Source organism: Phycodurus eques, chromosome 9 (assembly GCF_024500275.1).
Source record: "Phycodurus eques isolate BA_2022a chromosome 9, UOR_Pequ_1.1, whole genome shotgun sequence".
Taxonomy (NCBI): domain Eukaryota; kingdom Metazoa; phylum Chordata; class Actinopteri; order Syngnathiformes; family Syngnathidae; genus Phycodurus; species Phycodurus eques.
In genome coordinates, this window is record NC_084533.1 from 14,766,075 (window position 1) to 14,786,586 (window position 20,512).

The following is a 20,512-nucleotide window of genomic DNA, read 5'->3' on the forward strand; positions in this document are numbered from 1 at the left end:
CATTGTTTGGAATATTAAGGCAATAGTGGACACTTGGTATTCAGAGACCAAAAAATGAGGTTTTGCGAGATGTTTGGAAGGATTGCGTAATTCATATTTATAACATTAATTCATATTGTGTATATGTATTGTGGGCAGAATGGCAGAATAGTGGTTAGCACGTCTGCCTCGTAGTCATGAATTTCAAGGTTTGAATCTCGTATCAGCTATTTGGAGTGCTTGTGTGGGTTTTCTCTGGATACTTCCTCCCACATTTTAAAAACATGCATGTTTGGTTTATTGAAAATTCGAAAGCCTATCGGTGTGAATGTGAGTGTGAATAAGTGTGTTGAGTGTAGTTTAGTTGTTGGTGTGTTTAGATCAGTCATCAAAATTGAACACTCAAATGAACACTCAAGTAGTAACCAGGGGCACCACCAGGGGACCTGTTTTTGGGGACCTGTCCAAAAATATCACTTTGAACCCCACCACTTCAGTGTCGCAAATTGAAAATGCTATTTTCATGGGCTCCCGCAAAGTCCTGTCAAAAAACAAATGGCTAAGTAACGGTGCAGGTCATTTATCTTGAGAAACCTTGTACAGAAAATGTACAGTATGTTAAAATTGTGGCAGTATTTTGTCACAGAAGACATATGGTGAAGTCCTACAAATGTCCAGTATGTAAATTGACTTCCTATTTGAGTGGTGTGGAGTCCTAAACGTGCTATCAAGCCAAGTCCACACTTATGAGTCCAAGCCATTATCTTGGTAGTTTCCATTTGATGCTCTGTGAGACCGTAGACAGTGCTCAGTGGGCTGTGTCGCCCTTTCACAGACCTTCAATTTGCAGTGCATTGTCAAGTAAAGAGTAGCGAACAACTGCACTTAAAATTGAAGCCATGACCATGTGGACATTTGATTTTCATTCTTTCAGGAATTATGTGGGTCAGTTACTTAAAGTAACATGCCCCTATGTTTAATTATTGCTTATTCTTATTTTATCTGATTAGTACTGTAGATTAAATTTGGGATTAGCTCTCAATGTTGCTATGTAGTAGTTGACAATGTGAGGAAATGGTGCTAGTAGAGCTGTGTTTTGTGGTGAAAGTGTACACCTGGAGAAATGTGCAATACGGTTCTCTAATTTGGCTAGTTAGCCTGGGTCAGCTGTGCGATATCCGAGAGGGTCGTGAAAGAGAGCGTGTAGGAGATGGAGGCCTGTGACACCCTGCACCTAGCCCTGATGAGAAGCAGGGAACCAACCAGAGGAGCCCGGCAATGAGATTAGATGCAATCCAATTACAGCTGAGCCGCCACAGGTGACGTTTCACAACTCATCCTGTTAAAATCCGACTCACAGGCAAAGAAGAGGACTGCACTCACCATCACAACAAGTCTGATTTGATTGCAGACTGCAATGTTGGGATATCAGTTTAAAAAAGGAAATGATTGAGTCTCCACCCATCACTGCAGTTCATGCATGCACTTGTGCACACAGTTGTTCCAAGTGGGTGTTGAGGATTTAAAAGCAAATAAACCCCCAGGTTTCGATACAAATGTGGCACTTTACACATTCAGATTAGACACATGCACACACACTCATCGCCTGCCTACGCTTCTTCTTGGTTCAACTTTGATGACAAGATTGCACGGTCGGACAAAGGAAACAACCATGCACTGTGTGGGAAAAACATCAGTCGCAACCACAGTTATGCAATTAAAGTCATCACAGTCCCTGTTTTATAACACACTCAGTAAATAAACTCACTTTTTAACACTTCAGGCTTGATATGGTGGGCACTGATATGACAAACACACCCTTCCACCGATGTCTCATACAGTATCACACAGATTAAACCCAATGTCTTAAGGTTAACTGATACATGATGAAACATAATGAAAGAAATGTCATTTTAAAAAAGCCATTAAATACTACAAGCAGATAGATAGATTGTTATTGAAAAGTAAAATACTTTATTTTCATTCAATAGATAATAATGCAGTGTAGCAGTAGTTTTGTATTATTCTGTCTTCATTTTCTTCTTTTCCTTTCGGCTTGTCCCTTTAGGGGTCGCCACAGCGCGTCATCCTTTTCCATGTAAGCCTATCTCCTGCATCCTCCTCTCTAACACCAACTGCCCTCATGTCTTCCCTCACGACATCCATCAACCTTGTCTTTGGTCTTCCTCTAGCTCTCTTGCCTGGCAGCTCCATCCTCATCATCCTTCTACCAATATACTCACTATTTCTCCTCTGGACGTGTCCAAACCATTGAAGTCTGCTCTCTCTAACTTTGTCTCCAATGCATCAAACCTTGGCTGTCCCTCTGATGAGCTCATTTCTAATTTTATCCAACCTGGTCACTCCGAGAGCGAACCTCAACATCTTCATTTCCGCCACCTCCAGCTCTGCTTCCTGTTGTCTCTTCAGTGCCACTGTCTCTAATCCGTACATCATGGCTGCCCTCACCACTGTTTCATAAACTTTGCCCTTCATCCTAGCAGAGACTCTTCTGTCACATAACATACCTGACACCTTCCTCCACCCGTTCTAACCTGCTTGGACCCGTTTCTTCATTTCCTGACCACACTCACCATTGCTCTAGACAGTCGACCCCAAGTATTTAAAGTCCGCCACCCTTGCTATCTCTTCTCCCTGTAGCCTCACTCTTCCCCCTCCACCCCTCTCATTCATGCACATATATTGTGTCTTACTTCGGCAAATCTTCATTCCTCTGCTTTCCAGTGCACGCCTCTATCTTTCTATCTGTTCCTCCACCTTCTCCCTGCTTTCACTGCAGATCACAATGTCATCTGCGAACATCATGGTCCACGTCCATGGTCTAACAACATCTGTCAGCCTATCCATCACCACTGCAAACAGGAAGGGGCTCAAGGCTGATCCCTGTTGCAGTCCCACCTCCACCTTAAATTCGTCTGTCACACCTACAGCACACCTCACTGCTGTTCTGCTGCCCTCGTACATGTCCTGTATTATTCTAACATACTTCTCTGCCACTCCAGACTTCCGCATGCAGTACCACAGTTCCTCTCTGGGTACTGTGTCATAGGCTTTCTCTAGATCTACAAAGACACAATGTAGCTCCTTCTGACCTTCTCTGTACTTTTCCATCAACATCCTCAAGGCAAATAATGCATCTGTGGTACTCTTTCAAGGCATGAAACCATACTGTTGCTCGCAAATACTCACTTCTGTCCTGAATCTAGCCTCCACTACTCTTTCCCATAACTTCATTATGTGGCTCATCAACTTTATTCTTTTTTAGTTCCCACATCTTTGCACATCACCGTTGTGCTTAAAAATGGGCACCAGCAAACCTTTTGTCCATTCCTCAGCCATCTTCACTGCCAGAATCATCTTACACACCACCATCCTATGCTGTCGAGCCACACTCTCCTCTACCACAACCTTACAGTCGGTAACCTCCTTCAGATTACATCGTCTGCACAAGATGTAATCTACCTGCGTGCTTCTACCTGCGCTCTTGTAGGTCACCCTATGTTCCTGTCTCTTCTGGAAAACTTTGTTCACTACAGCCATTTGCATCCTTTTTGCAAAGTCTATCACCAGTCTGTCCCTCCAAGTTCCTTTCCTGGATGGCGTACTTACCCATCACTTCCTCATCACCCCTATTTCCTTCAGCAACATGTGCACTACAATCTGCACCAATTACGACTCTCTCTCTGTCTGGGATGCTCAGAACTACTTCGTCAAGCTCCTTCCAGAATTTCTCTTTCACCTCTAGGTCACCTCGTACCTGTGGGGCATAGCCACTCATCACATTATACACAACACCCTCAATTTCAAGTTTCAGCCTCATCACTCGATCTGATACTCTTTTCACCTCCAAGACATTCTTAGCCTACTCTTCTTTTAAAATAACCCCGGCTCCATTTCTCTTCCCATCTACACCATGGTAAAATAATTTAAACCCTGCCCCAAAACTTATAGCCTTACTGCCTTTCCACCTGGTCTCCTGGACACACAATAGATCAACCTTTCTCCTTATCATCATGTCAACCAACTCCTGAGATTTTCCTGTCATAGTCCTAACATTCAAAGTCCCCACATTAAGTTCTAGGCTCTGTGCTTTCCTCTTCTCTTTCTGCCGAAGAACCCGCTTTCCACCTCTTCTTCTTCTTCAACTTCGACCCACAGTAGCTGAATTTCCAACGGCGCCCTGCAGGTTGACAGCGCCGGTGGCGGACGCTGTTAACCCGGGCCACGACCGATCCGGTATGGAATTCTTTGGATGAACGCTCATATTTGTTTGGCTAAATTTTAAGCCAGATGCCCTTCCTGACGCAACCTTCTGCATTTATCCGGGCTTGGGACCGGCCTACAGTTTGCACTGGCTTGTGCCCCCCATAGGGCTGCATTATTCAGTCTTAATTTTAACCTTTTCAATAGCATTCACTTTCTTTGCTGACTGGTTAGGAGTAAATTACAAGGCCCTACTGCCATAAAGTGATGCACAGTTTCCATTTCAATTATGTAACAAAATACCATGGAATAAAGCAGTGATCACAAACATGGTGCCCACAGCCACCAGGGAGCCCCCGAGAAACACATGAGTAGCAGGATCTCATCCCCAACCCGGAGACTGCACTCCACCCTTTTCTGACTGAGGACCATGGTCTTAGATTTGGACGTGGTGATTCTCATACCAGCCGCTTCACACTCGGCTGCGAACCGCTCCAGTGAGAGTTGGAGATCACAGCTTGATGAAGCCAACAGAACCACATCATCTGCAAAAAGCAGAGATGCAATACTGAGGCCACCGAACCGGACCCCCTCTACACTTCTGCTGTGCCAAGAAATTCTGTCCACTGAAAGTTACGAACAGAATCGGTGACAAAGGGCGGCCTTAGCGGAGTCCAAACCTCACCAGAAACAAGTCCGACTTACTGCCAGCAATACGGACCAAACTCTGACGCTGGTCATACAGGACCGAAGAGCCCGTATCCAGGGGGTCCGGCACCCCATAATCCCAAAGCACCCCCCACAGGACACCCCGAGGGACACGGTCGAACACCTTCTCCAAGTCCACAAAACACATTTAAACTGGTTGGGCAAACTCCCATGCACCCTCGAGGACCCTGCCGAGAGCCCCACCTCCAGGCTTGGCTCCAGAGGGGGGCCCGAGTGACCAGCGTCCGGGGAAGGGAAACTTATATCCATTTGTTTTATTCATCCGATGATTTTGCATGGTGAGTTCACATTTTTGTGTGTTGCTATTCTAAAAAAATAAATGAAAAGGGTGATGAGGATGGAGCTGCCAGGCAAGAGAGCTAGAGGAAAACCAAAGAGAAGGTTGAGGGATGTAGTGAGGGAAGACATGAGGGCAGTTGGTGTTAGAAAGGATGATGCAGGAGATGGGCTAACATGGAAAAGGATGACACGCTGTGGCGACCCCTAACGGGACAAGCCGAAAGGAAAAGAAGATTCTAAAAAAATATATATAGTTCATGGTCAGTATTGTAGAGCATGACCAAACAAGACAAGCTAGTGGGTGCAACGACAGTGATGAGATGATTTCCATCCATTTTCCGTACCGCTTATCCTCACTAGGGTCATGGGCATGCTGGAGCCCATCCCAGCTATCTTTGGGCGAGAGGCAGGGTACACCCTGAACTGGTCGCCAGCCATTCGCAGAGCACACAGACAAACAACCATTTGCATTCACATTCACACCTACGGGAAATTTAGAGTCTTCAATTAACCTACCATGCATTTTTTTGGGATGTGGGAGGCAACCGGAGTACAAGGAGAAACCCCACGCTGGCACGGAGAAAACATTCAAACTCCACACAGGCGAGGCCGGATTTGAACCCGGGTCCTCAGAACTGTGAGGCAGATGTGCTAACCAGTCGTACACCGTGCTGCCTCGGAGATGATTTATTTCAAATAATTTGAGCACATTTGTTATTTCTGATGTGTGTATGAAACTGATGGCCCTTTACTGTACATTAATCAGTACCCAAGAAGAAGCTCTCAGATTCAAAAAGGTTGGCGATCCCTGGTACAAAAGGATCCATTAATATCTCTCAGATAATCAAAAGCTACCATTATTACTTTTGTAAAAGGATAATTTTTTTTAAAACCGCTCTCTCAAGCAGCTCTACATAATGTTGTTGCTGGTAATGGTGGTTTATTAGATATATACTGATAATATAATATTCTGATAATATGCTGTATTGTTTCGATGATTTTTAGTTACTTTTACACTTTTTTAAAGCCTACCTAATGGCACACAAACTTTAGTGCTGACTTTTAAAGAAACTGGACTAAAAGTAATACATTTCTTGACAGACTATTTACCTCTAACCAGATCCCATCTGCTAATTTCCATACAAATGTAAAAGCAGGCAAGCATGGAATCTTCGTTGAATCTTCAATGAATCCAATTGTTCCCATGCACAGGGTTTGGGGCTTGCCACAGGCAGGTAGAGAGGAAAATATCAGCAATTTCAAAATAAATGGTTTGTGTGATTCTTATGTGATTGATAAGAATCCTTTACTCATGATAGTTTGCATATTTGTGGTTTTCTTTCACATCCAAGATTTTGAAATTTACACGCTACAGGATTTCTCTTCTCTTAAAAGAGGCAGTATATAGAAATCAGTGTAAGAACACAATGCAGGAGAAAAGTAAAGGAAAAGCTTACAAATACCCATACCCAATACTCTGTTGTGATGCTTTTTCATGCGTACTTTATTTTGATTATCAAGTCATACACTGTGATTATTAGGAAGAAAATGGTCCATTGATCTTTTTGCTTTTACCAGCCATCCACTCAATGGATTCCAACCCACCAGAGAGCATTTTAACCCAGTTAAACTGCATGGCATCTCTTAATGTGAGGAGCTTTTATTGCTGGGAAGCCTGCCATGTTATCCAGCTGGCTCAAGGTTGGTGAGGTACTGAGCATTTGCCACTGCGAAAATGAATAATGCATCCGTGTTATTCAAATCGTCACTTTGCAACTTTGGCTCTAGGTACCACAGATTGGAGGAAAGGTAGCACATGAGCGACTGTTGCTGCTGCTGCCTCTGTGCTCATTGAAAAAGGTGACACTTCAGAAAAGCGTCACACAATTTCATTTCACAGTCTGACTTTTTTCCTGGACAAAATTTTGGCGTTTGTGTTATAAAAGTCCACCCCATCTACAGTTGATATAAAAAGTTTACACACCCCTGTTCAAACGGCAGTTTTTTGTGCTATAAAATATGAGACCAAGATAAATGATTTCAAAAAAATTTCCACCATTAATGCAACCTATAACCTGCACAACTCAATTATTTTTTTTAACTAAACTGATATATTGTGGTTGCTAATGTAATCTTATTATTGGGGATGTGGCCGTGTTCATAATAAACCAATCCCATTCAAACTCATGTAAAATGGTTCAGGCAACACACACCTACCTCCATTAAAAGTGCCTCTGATTCACCTCAAATAAAATTAAACTGTTGTAGTAGCGGTGGCACGGTGGGCGACTGGTTAGAGCGTCTGCCTCACAAACTCCTGTGTGGAGTTTGCATGTTCTACCCGTGCCTGCGTGGGTTTTCTCCGGGCACTCCGGTTTCCTCCCACATCCCAAAAACATACATGGTAGGTTAATTGACAACTCTAAATTGCCCGTAGGTGTGAATGTGAGTGCGAATGGTTGTTTATTTGTATGTGCCCTGCGATTGGCTGGCAACCAGTTCAGGGTGTACCTGAACTATCCTGCCCGATGATAGCTGGGATAGGTGCCAGCAAGAGCGCGACCCTAATGAGGAGAAGCGGCTCAGAAAATTAATGGATAGATGGATGTTGTAGTAGCCATGGTTTGCAAAGAGCTTCCACAGCAGCAGAGGTCTGTCGTTGTTCAAAGGTATCCATCAGGAGAAGGGTCCCCAACGTTTCTAAGGCATTTTATAGAGGTTATGCTCAACCAACCGCTGGATTCGGCAAAACAGGACAAAGCACTTCCTTCCGTTTGAGGTCACTGGCAGGAAACCAGGACAAAGCACCTGGTGAAACATTCCAGTCTACAATGCATTTTGCTTTACATAAGATGTCTTCAAAAGCTACCAAAGATGACCATATCTGATGTTTAGGCTTTGTTCATCTTTACATACATCATATTAAATAAAGGAGATACATGTAATTTAAGCTTTGTCTGAAGACGTGAGTGATAAAGAAAACAATATTCTAGCAAGTTCGCGTTCAAACATCATGTCATTAGCCTGGTTCACACACAGGAAGTCTGCCAACCTATTTTCCGGTTGAGTCATGTGACATTCCGCATAAGGCCCATATACCATGGGAACACAGTGAAGACCATCATCATCAAGTGGAGAAAATATTCCATGACATTACCAAGACCTGGATGTCTTTCCAAAATTGCTGAAAAGATGAGAAGAAAACTAGTAAGGAAGGTAGCCAAGAGGCCAACGGCAACACTGAAGGGGCTCTAGCTCTATCAGGTTGGATGGTGAACGTTGGTGGACTGCCATTTTCAGGTCTCTCCAGAGATGGTCAATTGGGTTGAGGTCAGACCTCTGGCTGGGCCATTCAAGAACAGTCACGGAGTTGTTCTGAAGTCACTCCGTTATTTTAGCTGCGTGCTTAGGGTCATTGACTTGCTGGAAGGTGAACCTTCGGCCCTGAATACTTATGGCTGTGTGATATTTCAGTTTTTCCTTTTTAATAAATCTGCAAAAATTTAAACAATTCAGTTTTTTTCTGTCACTAAGGGGTGCTGTGTGGACATTAATGAGGAGAAAAATTAACTTAAATGATTTTAGTTTTTTAATGGCTGCAATATAACAAAGAGTGAAAAGTTTAAGTGGGTCTGAATACTTTCCGTACCCACTGAAAATATTACCGCAAAGCCGACTAGAACAGCTGAACTTTATTTTGGGTTAATCAGAGGCGCTTAAAATGGGGGTAGTTGTGGGCTGACTGCCATTTAACAAGAGCTTGAATGTGATTGGATAATTCTGAACGCAGCAAAATTCCCACTTCAAAGATGACATGCACACTTGTGCAAACACAGTATCTCATTTGTTTGTTTTTTTTCTATGCACTATACACACACGATTGGTGTAAGGTGGCATACTAACATCAGAACGGCATGTAAAACGCATAGTGACAATATGGGAAGTGTGTTAAAACTCAAAACGGAGTTGACACTGAACATAACAGCACACTGCAGTGTTGGATGGGGGAGCTATCTCGTCTTTGAAAAGAAAACTTTTTTATGCCTTTTTGACCTCCAAACTTACCAGCACCTAACTACTGAAAATATGTGCAGTACTGTATTACACAACCCCTAGGTCACAGTCGTCCCAAACTGTTGATGACATAAATAAACGTATTATACACTACACAACTCTACTCTACATTACTCTCTAAACCCAACCAGTCGGGGCAAATGGCCACGCCGCACTACGTCATGGATCAGATTTTGTTTTCCCTGAAGGAGTTTTTCCTTGCCTCCGTCGACTAGTGGTTGCAGTGTTCAGTTGTTCTCTTAATGTAGAGTCGTTCTAGACATGCTCCATATGTAAAGTTCCTTGAGATAACTTCTGTTGTAATTTGCCACTCATGAAATACAATTGAATTGAATTGAATTATTATAAAGTGGTAACGAAATAACAACCAAATGCTTGTAAGAGCAAGCTCTTCCACTCCATTGTTTAACAGTTGCTGTGACGGAGGAATTGCAGACTACTACAAGCATACCTGTGCATGCCCCCACCCTAAAAAAACAAAATACTGTAAATACAAAACAAATGTGCTCCATGTACGCAACCAGTTGCCAGATAACCTTGAGCCCTGACAGGCGGATGTCTGCAGAGAGAGCACCCTTGCTCTTTGGGACAGATGACACACTCTGAGTCGGTCTTGGCTTTTCTAACCAAAAGGTCATGTGCTGAGGATGTGACTATTTGCTGCAGTGCAGGAGGCACATCAGAAGGTCAGACACACACTGTGCAACTGTCTCAGTGCTTACAAACGCTGCTTCTTAAGAAAAGGTTACTTGGCCATTCAGAAGGACTCCAAAGTAAAGGGGGGAAAGCAGAGAAATGAAGAAATTTGTTTTGCTGTGGTCTCTGAGGTTATTTGTTGGCTGCCTGTTTACTGAGATAAGGCCTTGCAGAAAAACAACACAAACAAAATAATGACAGATATTAACTTTGACCACTGCTTTCAAGTTGCATTACACTTAATAAATACATTTAAGAATTTATTACCGCTGCATGTTTTTTCACCCATTCTATTCTATGCAAGTGTGATGATAAATGGTGAAACATCACAAGAAACCATTCCATTGTCTATAACTTGAGATATGAGATACCAGCTCTGTGCTTGAGTTGCATTAATTTCATGTTATTCCTTCTACTATATAGCCAGATTGGAGAGCAGTTGGGCCTTTAATATTTCATCTGTCCCTGTCCAAATACGTAGAGTATAGCTAACTAACTGTGTGATTTGACTATAGTCTTTCTAAATAGTCTGTTAAATGAAAATATTACACATTTTTCTCTGCATAAGATCTATCTTAAATACATCTTTCATCGTCTCAATAGGAGCCAGAACAATCCTCCAAGGAGAGACTAAGCAGGAAGTGTCAACATTAGCATGTCGCTGAGCTAAATGCCATAATTCAATTGATTGCCAAGTGCAATAACATCACCCACTGATCTTTTAATAATATGGAGATATAAATCCCCTCCTTTCACTTCATTATATTGCCTTTTCACTTTGCAAATTGTGGATCAGCACACACATACCCAGCGCCACATGAAGCCAAGGCTCCATACAATATTCTATTGGGACTTCTGAATACTATTTTCGATTGTAATGAGATGCCCTTTGACTTTTGGATTCAAGCGGAAACTGCTCTGGAATAAATTAGCAGCTATTCATTTCTGGCAAACTCTTACAGTCGGTCTAATCCTCTGGGTCACGGCTATCTCTCCCTCTCCAGGCTTCTCCATACTGCAGGCAATCATGGAGGCGGCGGTGGCCAACAACTGGCAGGTGACCGCTCGCTCCGTCAGCAGCACCACAGATGCAGCAGAGTTCAAACGCATCATTGAAGAGATGGACAGGAGGCAGGAAAAGCGCTTTGTGATTGACTGTGAGGTGGACAGGATCAACACCATATTAGAGCAGGTGAGCTTTCATCATACTCACTGCAGGCTGTGTATTATTAAAACATGAAATTGCGAAAAATTACTCCAATTCGAAAAGGACACTAACTTTTTTGGGGTTGTGTAGGCTAAAACGTTTCAATTAATAGATCCAAAAAAAAAGATGAAAAGAGGAGGCCAATAAAACTCATTGAGTTGTGTTATGGAAGACGTCAGTGTTTCTTCCCCAGCCATTTGGTAAATAATTGAAACTGCTCTATTTTTGTTTGTTTGATTTACTTTAACAGTATTTAGTGCTAAGATGGCACACTTGTTTTTCTCAGTAAAATTCCTCCTCGCTTCATTGCTTAATATGTAATAATAATAATAATAATAAGAAGAAGAAGAAGAAGAAAAAATCATTTTATTTATAGACACCTTTGAGGGCACCCAAGGTCACCATGCAAACATAGTTAAAATAAATCAAGTAAAACAATAAAACTAACAGAATATAAGACATCAATTAAAATGGCAAATGATATGATAAATGTTGAAGTGAACAAGAATAGTGTGTCTTGAGTTTGGATTTGGAGAGGGTTAATGAGTCTGTGTTTCGGAGGTCAGGTGACGGGGGGCAGAGCAGCTGAAGGGACGGTGAGGTGGATGGAGGACGAAGATCTGAGAGAGTGAAGGGGTATGGTAACATGCAGGAGCTCAGCAAGATTTGGCGGGGTGAGGTTATTGTTGGCCTTGAAGGTGTAGCTCAGTAATTTATTTTGGATTTGGTATTGGACAGGGAGCCAGTGGAGTTGTTGCAGGGCTCGAGTGATGTGGTGAGTGGAGGGGGTCTTGTGTTAATACGGGCAGCAGAGTTCTGGAGAAGAAGAGTTTTTTAGTGACTTGTGGGGGAGACAAACAGGAGAGAGTTGCGGTAATCCAGTAGGGAAGTGACGAGGCTATGAGCAAGGACAGCGGCAGTGTGGGGGTCAAGGAGGGACGGAGCTAAATTATGTTTCATAGATGAAGGTATACATGGTAATGTTGTTTATGTGTGCTTGGAAGGAGAGTGTGCTATGGGGGATTGCACCGAGACTCTTAACCTCAGTGGAGGTGGAAACAGGAATTATCAAGTGTAATGGGAAACTGTCAATTTTGGCTAGCATGGACTTGGTACCTCTGAGTAAGATTTCAGTTGAGTTGTAGAAAGTTGGATGAGAACCAGTGTTTGAGTTCAGAGAAGCACTCAGGACGGGAGGAAGGAAGAAGAGTGGCAGTGGGTTTGGTGGAGAGGTAGAGCTGATTGTCAACCATGTAACAGTGAAAGTGTAAATTGAATTTATGGAAAATATTGCCAAGAGGAAGGATGTAGGTGATAAAGACGAGCGGGCCCAAGACAGAGCCCTGGGGGACACCAGAAGAAACGGGTGATTGATGGATTTGAATGATTTCATGGGTGCGGCCCAACAGTAAGAAATGAACCACTGGAGAGGTGTGTGGCAAGCGGAAGGCTTGGAGCAACAGTTGATTTCTGAAATGTCCATGGCAGAAGGCAGAGGAAAACTTGAAAATTAGTGGACCAGTAGAACACGGTGAGGCAGTGAGGATGAACTGAAGTAGGCGGAAGGAGGAAGTTGCTGGTGGATCTGTTAGATTTTTGAATCGAAAAATTACAGAAAACAGATGAGTACAAGTGGGAGGGAATGGAGTCCGGTGGGCATGAAATATTGCCAAGCAGAGAGAATAGTGCCTTCGGAGTTGCCTTTGCTTTTATGGATTAGGATTGTGGAGTTCGATTTGGCTTTAATTATAGTCTTTGTAGTGGTTAATATGATGACTGCTAATGTGCCATGAAAAAGTATTGGCTGCCCTCTCAAGCTCTTATATTTTTGCATAGTTTCCCCAGTTAAATGTTTAAGATCATCAAACAAAGGTAAATATCAAACAAATACATACCAAGAGAACTCAAAATTCTGTTTTTAAATGGTGATTTAATTCATTAAGGACATTGTTTTTTTTACGTTATCTGGCCCAGTGTGAAAAAATAATTATCCCCACTTGCTGTATCATGAAGTAATTGTGGCTAATCACAATTTTTGGTTAATTTTCACAAATCACACGCAAGCCTGATTACCTCCAGACCTGTTCAATAAAGAAATCAATGAAACAGAATCGTTCCCGAGAAAATCAAGTCGGCCAAAAGAGCCGAAAAAGCTACAAGAAAATATCACGAGCCAAAGAAATTCCAGAACAGTTGAGAAATAAAGTAATTGACAACTATCAGTCGACCAGTTCAGGGTGTACCCTGCCTCTTGCCCGAAGATAGCTGAGATAGGCTCCAGCACGCCCGCTACCCTAGTGAGGATAAGCGTTACACAAAATGGATGGATGGACCGCTATCAGTCTGGAAACGGTTACAAAAGTAATTTCTAAAGCTTTAGGATTCCAGCAAACCATAGGGAGAGCCATTATCCTCACATGGAGAAAACATGGAACAGTGGTGAATCTTCCCAGGCCGACCTACAAAGATTACCCCAAGAGAACAGCAATGACTCATTCAGGAGGCCACAAAGGAACTCAGAAGAACTTCTTAAGAACTGCAGGCCTCCCTTGTCCTAGTTAAGATCAGTGTTCATAACACAACAATAAGGAAGAGACTGGGCAAAAATGCCATCCATGGCAGAGTGCAAAGGTGAAAACCACTACTGACCAAGAATTACGTAAAGGCTCGTCTTACTTTTGAAAAAAAAAAAAGAAAAAACATGAATGATTCCTAAGACTTTTGAGAGAGTATTATATGGACTGACGAGATGAAAATTGAGCTTTTTGGAAGGTGTGTGTCCTGTTACCTAAATGTAGCACAGCATTTGAGAAAAAGAACATCATACGAACAGTCAAACATGGTGGTGGTAGTTTGATGGTCTTGGGCTGTTTTGCTTTTTCATGACCTGGATAAATTGATGTGATTGATGGAACAATTAATTCTGCTCTTTAACAGAAAATCCTGAAGGAGAATGTTCAGCCATCAGTTTGTGACCACCAGCAAGTCAACTCCTAAATGGCTTTAAAAAACAAAAAATGATTTTGGATTGGCCTATTCAAAGTCCAGACTTGAATCCAATTGAAATGCAGCAGCATGACCTTAAAAACCCTCGAAAACCGTCCATCCCATCCATCCATCCATCCATTTTCTGTACCGCTTATCCTCACGAGGGTCGCGGGTGTGCTGGAGCCTATCCCGGCTATCTTCGGGCGAGAGACGGGGTACACCCTGATCTGGTCGCCAGCTAATCACAGGAAAACCCACTATTTTTGCTGAATTCAAACAATTCTCCAAGGAAGAGTGGGTGAAAATATCTCCAGGGAGATGTGAAAGACTCATTGCCAGTTATGCAAAACGCTTGATTTCATTTGTTGCTACTGAGGATGACCCAACCAGTTATTAGGTTTAGGGACACATTACCTTTTCACACAGGGCCAGGTAACTGAATAGTTTTTTTTCCTTAATAAATCAAATCATCATTTAAAAACAGCATTTTAAGTTCACCGGGGTTATACAGTATTTGTCTGATATTTACATTGGTTTAATGATCTTAAGCATAAAAGTGGGGAAACTGCAAAAAATAAGAATTTGAAATGGGGCCAATAATTTTACGGCACTGTACATGCCCTTGTGTATAGTGAGTCAATTTTTTTTTATGGGGCGTTTGAGTTGACGACCTTTGGATTTTAATTGTCGCAGAGAAGGGGTGAAATGGTGCAGAGTTGGTGAACGCTACAGATCTGTTTTTTAATGGCGCGTGTTGAGGAGATGATGGAGATTATTATTGTCGTGAGTAACCAGTTCATCGGGGGTGGACAGATAGTCTGGGCCAGGGGTGGGCAAACTTTTTGGCTCAGGGGCCACGCTGACTCTTAAAATTTGACAGGCGGGCCAAGCCGGGACCAGATGCTTACATATAAAAAAAAAAGGCATTGTAGCGTTAATACTTCGATTTACTTTTAATGGGAACAGTGTTGTTTTGTTGATCACCTTTTTTTTGCCAGTGCATCAATGTCTGTTGTTAGTTTTGTTGTGGCAATTCTCAGAACACATCTGAGGAGTTCATCACTCAGCTGGGATCTGTAGGATGTTTTGTTGGTGTTATCACACCAAACGTCTGTTCACACGCAGAGTATGTAGTGCCGAACACCACCAGCATCCTCTGTGCCATCTTCTGGATTTTTGGAAATTTGTTTGTGCTTAATGAAGCATAAAACTCATCCACTTTGAGAGCTGAACTGACAGTATCACATTGGAGATCAATCAGTTCCATCTGCAGCTCCTGTGGCGCTGTTTCAGGGTCTTGTGTGACTGAATCTTGGATGGCAGTTTGTCAGATAAAGATGTTTTTCTGAGCCTGCAAGCTTGATTTTAACCGCTGAGCCATAGCCATCAGTTCCTGCGTTGATTGGCTGTTAGCATAATCAGCATGCTAGGTAGAAAAGTAACGATGATGTTATATTCCTCTAAAACCGTAATGGTTTCTTAAGAAATTAGACATATAGCCTTTGACTGGACTTCAGTCAAAAAGTATTTAGTAGTCCATTCTATACTAACCACTCTCCACTCACTGTTGACTTTTCTTTTCTTTGGCTCACTCATGGTTGAGAAGGGTTCAGAGCAGTCGTAGAGTAAAAACAGAACAGCTAAATTCAGGCCAATGTATCACTGCACATACTGCGCTACCTGGTGGAACCACTGGGCATTACAGGACAACCTGGTGGAACCACTGGGCATTACAGGACAAGGTCAAATGAATGCAGTCATGATTTTAATATTATTTGGGTAATTCTGTACCAATCTCTGATGGGCCGGATTGAAATGATCAATGGGCCAGATGTGGCCCGCGGGCCTTAGTTTGCCCATCACCCGGTCTGTGCTAATGTTCTTGATTTGACTTCAGTTGACTTGAACATCACTGATGACATATGGCTGAGAACAGAGTAGTGGAGTGAGGATGCCATGAGGATGGAAATGTTTTGCTGAGTTAGATTACGCAAAAACCTTTGAGGAAAGTGGCCCATGTACCGAGCAGGAATCTAATCTGCAATTCTGGGTACAAATGCGGATAGAGGAATTCATTGTTCTCCCATCCAACTATTCCTAACTTTGCATCACTCTCCATTAACCAGTGTGTAGCCTTCTAATTAACAAATGGTCAGACAAAAAAAGGAGAATATAAAGCATGATGACGTTTTCTTTTTTGTGGATTATTTAAGATTGTTAGTTTAGAGTAATGTCTTTATAGTTTACCATGTACTGTATGTTTTGGGACTACATTATGATTTTTTTTTTTTAAAACACTTTGAATTTGACCAATGGCTAACAACTGAATGGGTCACACAGCAGTAAGCCTGCATTGTGGGTGTTTAAGCCGCAGCAGAGCTTTAACTCGAGAGTGTGAAGCTATTTTGGAAAGCCCACCAGTTAAATCCTCTTCCTTGAAAAAAATAAAACTTGAAATCAAAACCCAAAATCACTGTCATTTTATTCCACTACTCCTCATATTAGTTGAAACACCATCTTGCATCACACCACTATGCACCCGAGTGTTGCTGTTGCCTCTGCTTAGAAGGCAATTAACAAATTAGGCTGCTTGTTAACATTCATATGAAAATTGGTGTCTCCGTGTTTCACCAAATCCCCTCAATGACTTTTAACTTCACTTGTTATGCATGAGTCTTATTTCAAGCCAGATTCATAGTTTTGAACATTCATTTGGTGTTTTTGTCTCTACTGAAGATGCATTGTTTGCTTCTTTAATTGTTTCAATAATAAGACTGCTTGTCCAAAACGATGACTTTGTTCCCACTGTTTCCTTGTTTTTTGTTTTTGTTTTGTTTTTTGCCCGCTTTTAGACATATTTTCCACTTCACCAGCATTATACATCATACTGGCTAAACCTTTTTTTCAGTTCAGTGACAGTAACAGCAGTGAACGTAGTTTGCCCCATTTTTATCAGTGATAACCTCAGCATGAAACCTTTTTTTTTTGGTCCTGGCCTAATTGAAATAATCCACCAGTGCAGATGAATCAATGGCATTGAGGCAGGTTTGGTGTACTTCTCTCTGCTGAATGCCCCCTACTGAGGCACATAAGTGTGCACATTTAAAACCAGGACTGGCCGTCTGCTATGTGGGAAATAGCTCCCAATGTGACAGTTACTTATACCATTACATAAACTTTCTGCTTCTACCCGCAGCTAGCTGTATCAACTCATGATTGTCCTATATATATATATATATATATATATATATATATATATATATATATATATATATATATATATATATATATATATATACATACACACACACACACACACACACACACACACACACACAGGGTGGAGTTCGACTTTCGCACGAAGTCAGCTGGTATAGGCTCCCGTGACCTTGAACGGGATAATCGGTGTTGAGGATGGATGGATGGATGGATGGATGGATATGTATTATTATGGTTGTTCTCTGCAAGTGCATCATACTTGGAGGTACTTCTACTTTGTTTCTTCTACAGTATGACAGCACAGAACACCACTCAGTGTTGTGCAGAGCAGTTCAACACCACTATAAAATATATATATATATCCATCCATCCATCCATTTTCTGTGCCGCTTCTCCTCACTAGGGTCGCGGGCGTGCTGGAGCCTATCCCAGCTATCATCGGGCTGGAGGCGGGGTACACCCTGAACTGGTTGCCAGCCAATCGCAGGGCACATACAAACAAACAACCATTCACACTCACATTCACACCTACGGGCAATTTAGAGTTGTCAATTAACCTACCATGCATGTTTTTGGGATGTGGGAGGAAACCGGGGGGCCAGAGAAAACCCACGCAGGCACGGGGAGAACATGCAAATTCCACACAGGGGATTGAATTGACTGGCAACCAGTTCAGGGTGTACCCCGCCTCCTGCCCGATGATAGCTGGGATATGCTCCAGCATGCCCGCGAACCTAGTGAGGAGAAGCGGCACAGAAAATGGATGGATGGATAGATGGATGGATAGTTGGAGCCAGTCTAGTACGACAACAAACAGCCACAATGACAAAATATACATTTAAGAAATAAAAAAACACAATTATGGAGAGCCATTCAGCAATGAATGTAATGTTGTGGTAATGCTGATACGATGAAAACTGTGCAAATGATGCCGATGCATCAAGCAATTTGAAGTGATTTAAAGTGATTAGTAATGTAATATTAGAACAATTGTGCAAAAATTGCAGCGAGTCCTCAAGGATGTAAGTCTACGGCAGTAATCAACAACAGTTATGCAAATAACGCAGTGACAAAGCTACTACAATGAGTACAGTAATAGTGTAATGTAATAATGATCCAATTGAGATGTGCAAAATTGGCAAAAAATGACAATATGTCACAATGGATTTGTAAGTCAACTATTTAAGTTAATGGAGAGAGGGAAGAAGCTGTTGGAATGTGTGCTGGTTTTAGTGTACATTGTTCGATAGCGGCTACCTGAGGGAATGAGCTGGAAAAGGTGGTGTCCAGGATGCAGTAGCTCCCAGAGAATTTTGCCTGCCCTTGTCTTAGTTCTTTGCCGCATTCAAGTCCTCAAGAGTGGGTAGAGGGATACCGCTAATCTTTTCGGTATTCCTAAATGTCCGTTGCAGTCTGATTTTGTCCTTCTTTGAAGCAGCACCGAACCAAACTGTCATGGATGCACACAGGACTGATTTGGTGACTGTTGTGTAGAACTGCCTCAACAGCTACTGTGACAGGCCAGGCCGTGCTTCCTCAAAAGCCGCAGGAAGTACATCCTCTGCTGGGCCTTTTTGAGGAAGGAGTTGATGTTGGCCTCCCACTTCAGGTCCTGAGAGACTGTAATTCCCAGGAACTTGAAGGACTCGACGGTTGACACAGAGCATTTGTACAGGGTGATGGGCAGCTGTGGCGAAGGATGCTTCCTGAAGTCCACGATCATCTCCACAGTCTTGAGTGTGTTCAGCTCCAGGTTGTGTCGTCTGCACTAGAGCCACAGCCGCTCCACTTCCTGTCAATATGCAGACTCGTCACCATCTTTGATGAGACCGATGACTGTGGTGTTGTTTGCAAATATTTGCTTGTTATGTTGCATCGGTGTATTCAATTTTTTTTTTCCCTTTATACAGAAAGGACATTGTTTTATATTTATTATATATAAATACTGTGTATGTATTTGCAAAAATAACAGCAATGAAAACCAAATTTGAACCTATGCACATCAAATGGATGTGCTGTTGCATGCTCAGTGGTAAGCAGACACATGTATTAGCTTTATTTATCGCTTGAAATGACATAGACCAACCGAAAGACATATTTGCATAATGTCGGATCAGGCACAATTTTGTTTTTGAAAATAAAGTTGCAACTCATGAATTTTGAGATGCTGAGTGGGAGGCTATCCGGGCTATTATAATTTTATTGTTTAACAACCACTTTGTATTTATCACCAGACTTTTCCCATCAATACACTACACTGCAGAGAAATTAATGCAATGGCTGTGCTTTCCTGAGTCTTTTTTTTTTTTTCACATTTTTTATTGCACACATGTTTGAGCATCTGCGGCCTTGCTACTCTGATCGAAGTAATAGATTTTTTTGTGAGTAAAGTGTTCGACCATACATAAACTCATGAGTAATCTGATACATCTATGAGATTGCACACATATAGCCTCCTATCTCTTATGCGCCTTCCTGGCCCACTTTCCTCCTGGGATTTCTTCACTGGAGTTTGCTCAGAGGCAACAGCCTGCTCATCGCCAATGTAAAGAGAGACAAGCGAGGGGGAGAGACAAATAAATAAATAAATTTAAATGAAGCGTCTGGGACAGGCCCAGGGCGCACAAGCTGTTCAAAGACTGGAAGGGAATGAGCTCACTCTGCCAAAACTACATTTTCATGCAGAAAGTGAGAAGGATTCATAGAAAAAGAAAAAAAATTTGAGAGGTGTATCTGGGGATTTGTTTCAACATCACTTCTCATGCCCGCAGAGGCATTAAATGCAGTCATAATGTTTTCCCACGGAGAGAGTTAGCTGTCCCTCTCTCTACATAGATAACAAACTTGGGCAATTCATACAGTCTTAAATATTTAGGTTTAATTTTAATTCATGAGATTGAAAAGAAAATGTGTTTATAGTAGAAACAGCATCCTGGGAGAGAATCAAAAAACAAAGAAGCCAACCAGGCTCTTTCATTATGCAAGTTTATTTTTCTCATGACCCCCTCATGTAGCTAAACTACATCTACCAAAAATAAATCATGTAGAGCTATACATAAATGCAAGGTGAAAGGTTATGTATTGATAGCTATTTTTTGATTGGTTAGTCGTTAGTAG

The 20,512-nt window shown here is 42.1% G+C and overlaps 1 protein-coding gene across 6 annotated transcripts in view; it reads left to right on the plus strand.

Moving 5' to 3' along the window:
- The window catches only part of LOC133407804 (glutamate receptor 3), a 122,198-nt gene that overhangs the window by 56,367 nt on the left and 45,319 nt on the right, over positions 1-20,512 (plus strand). For all 6 annotated transcript variants that reach the window (XR_009769214.1, XM_061686057.1, XM_061686058.1 and 3 more), the window contains exon 4: positions 10,986-11,173. Coding sequence is in view for 5 of the 6 variants with exons in the window: in XM_061686057.1 (XP_061542041.1) it covers positions 10,986-11,173 (188 nt within the window). In the remaining variant the exon portion in view is untranslated. The remainder of the gene's footprint in view (positions 1-10,985; positions 11,174-20,512) is intronic.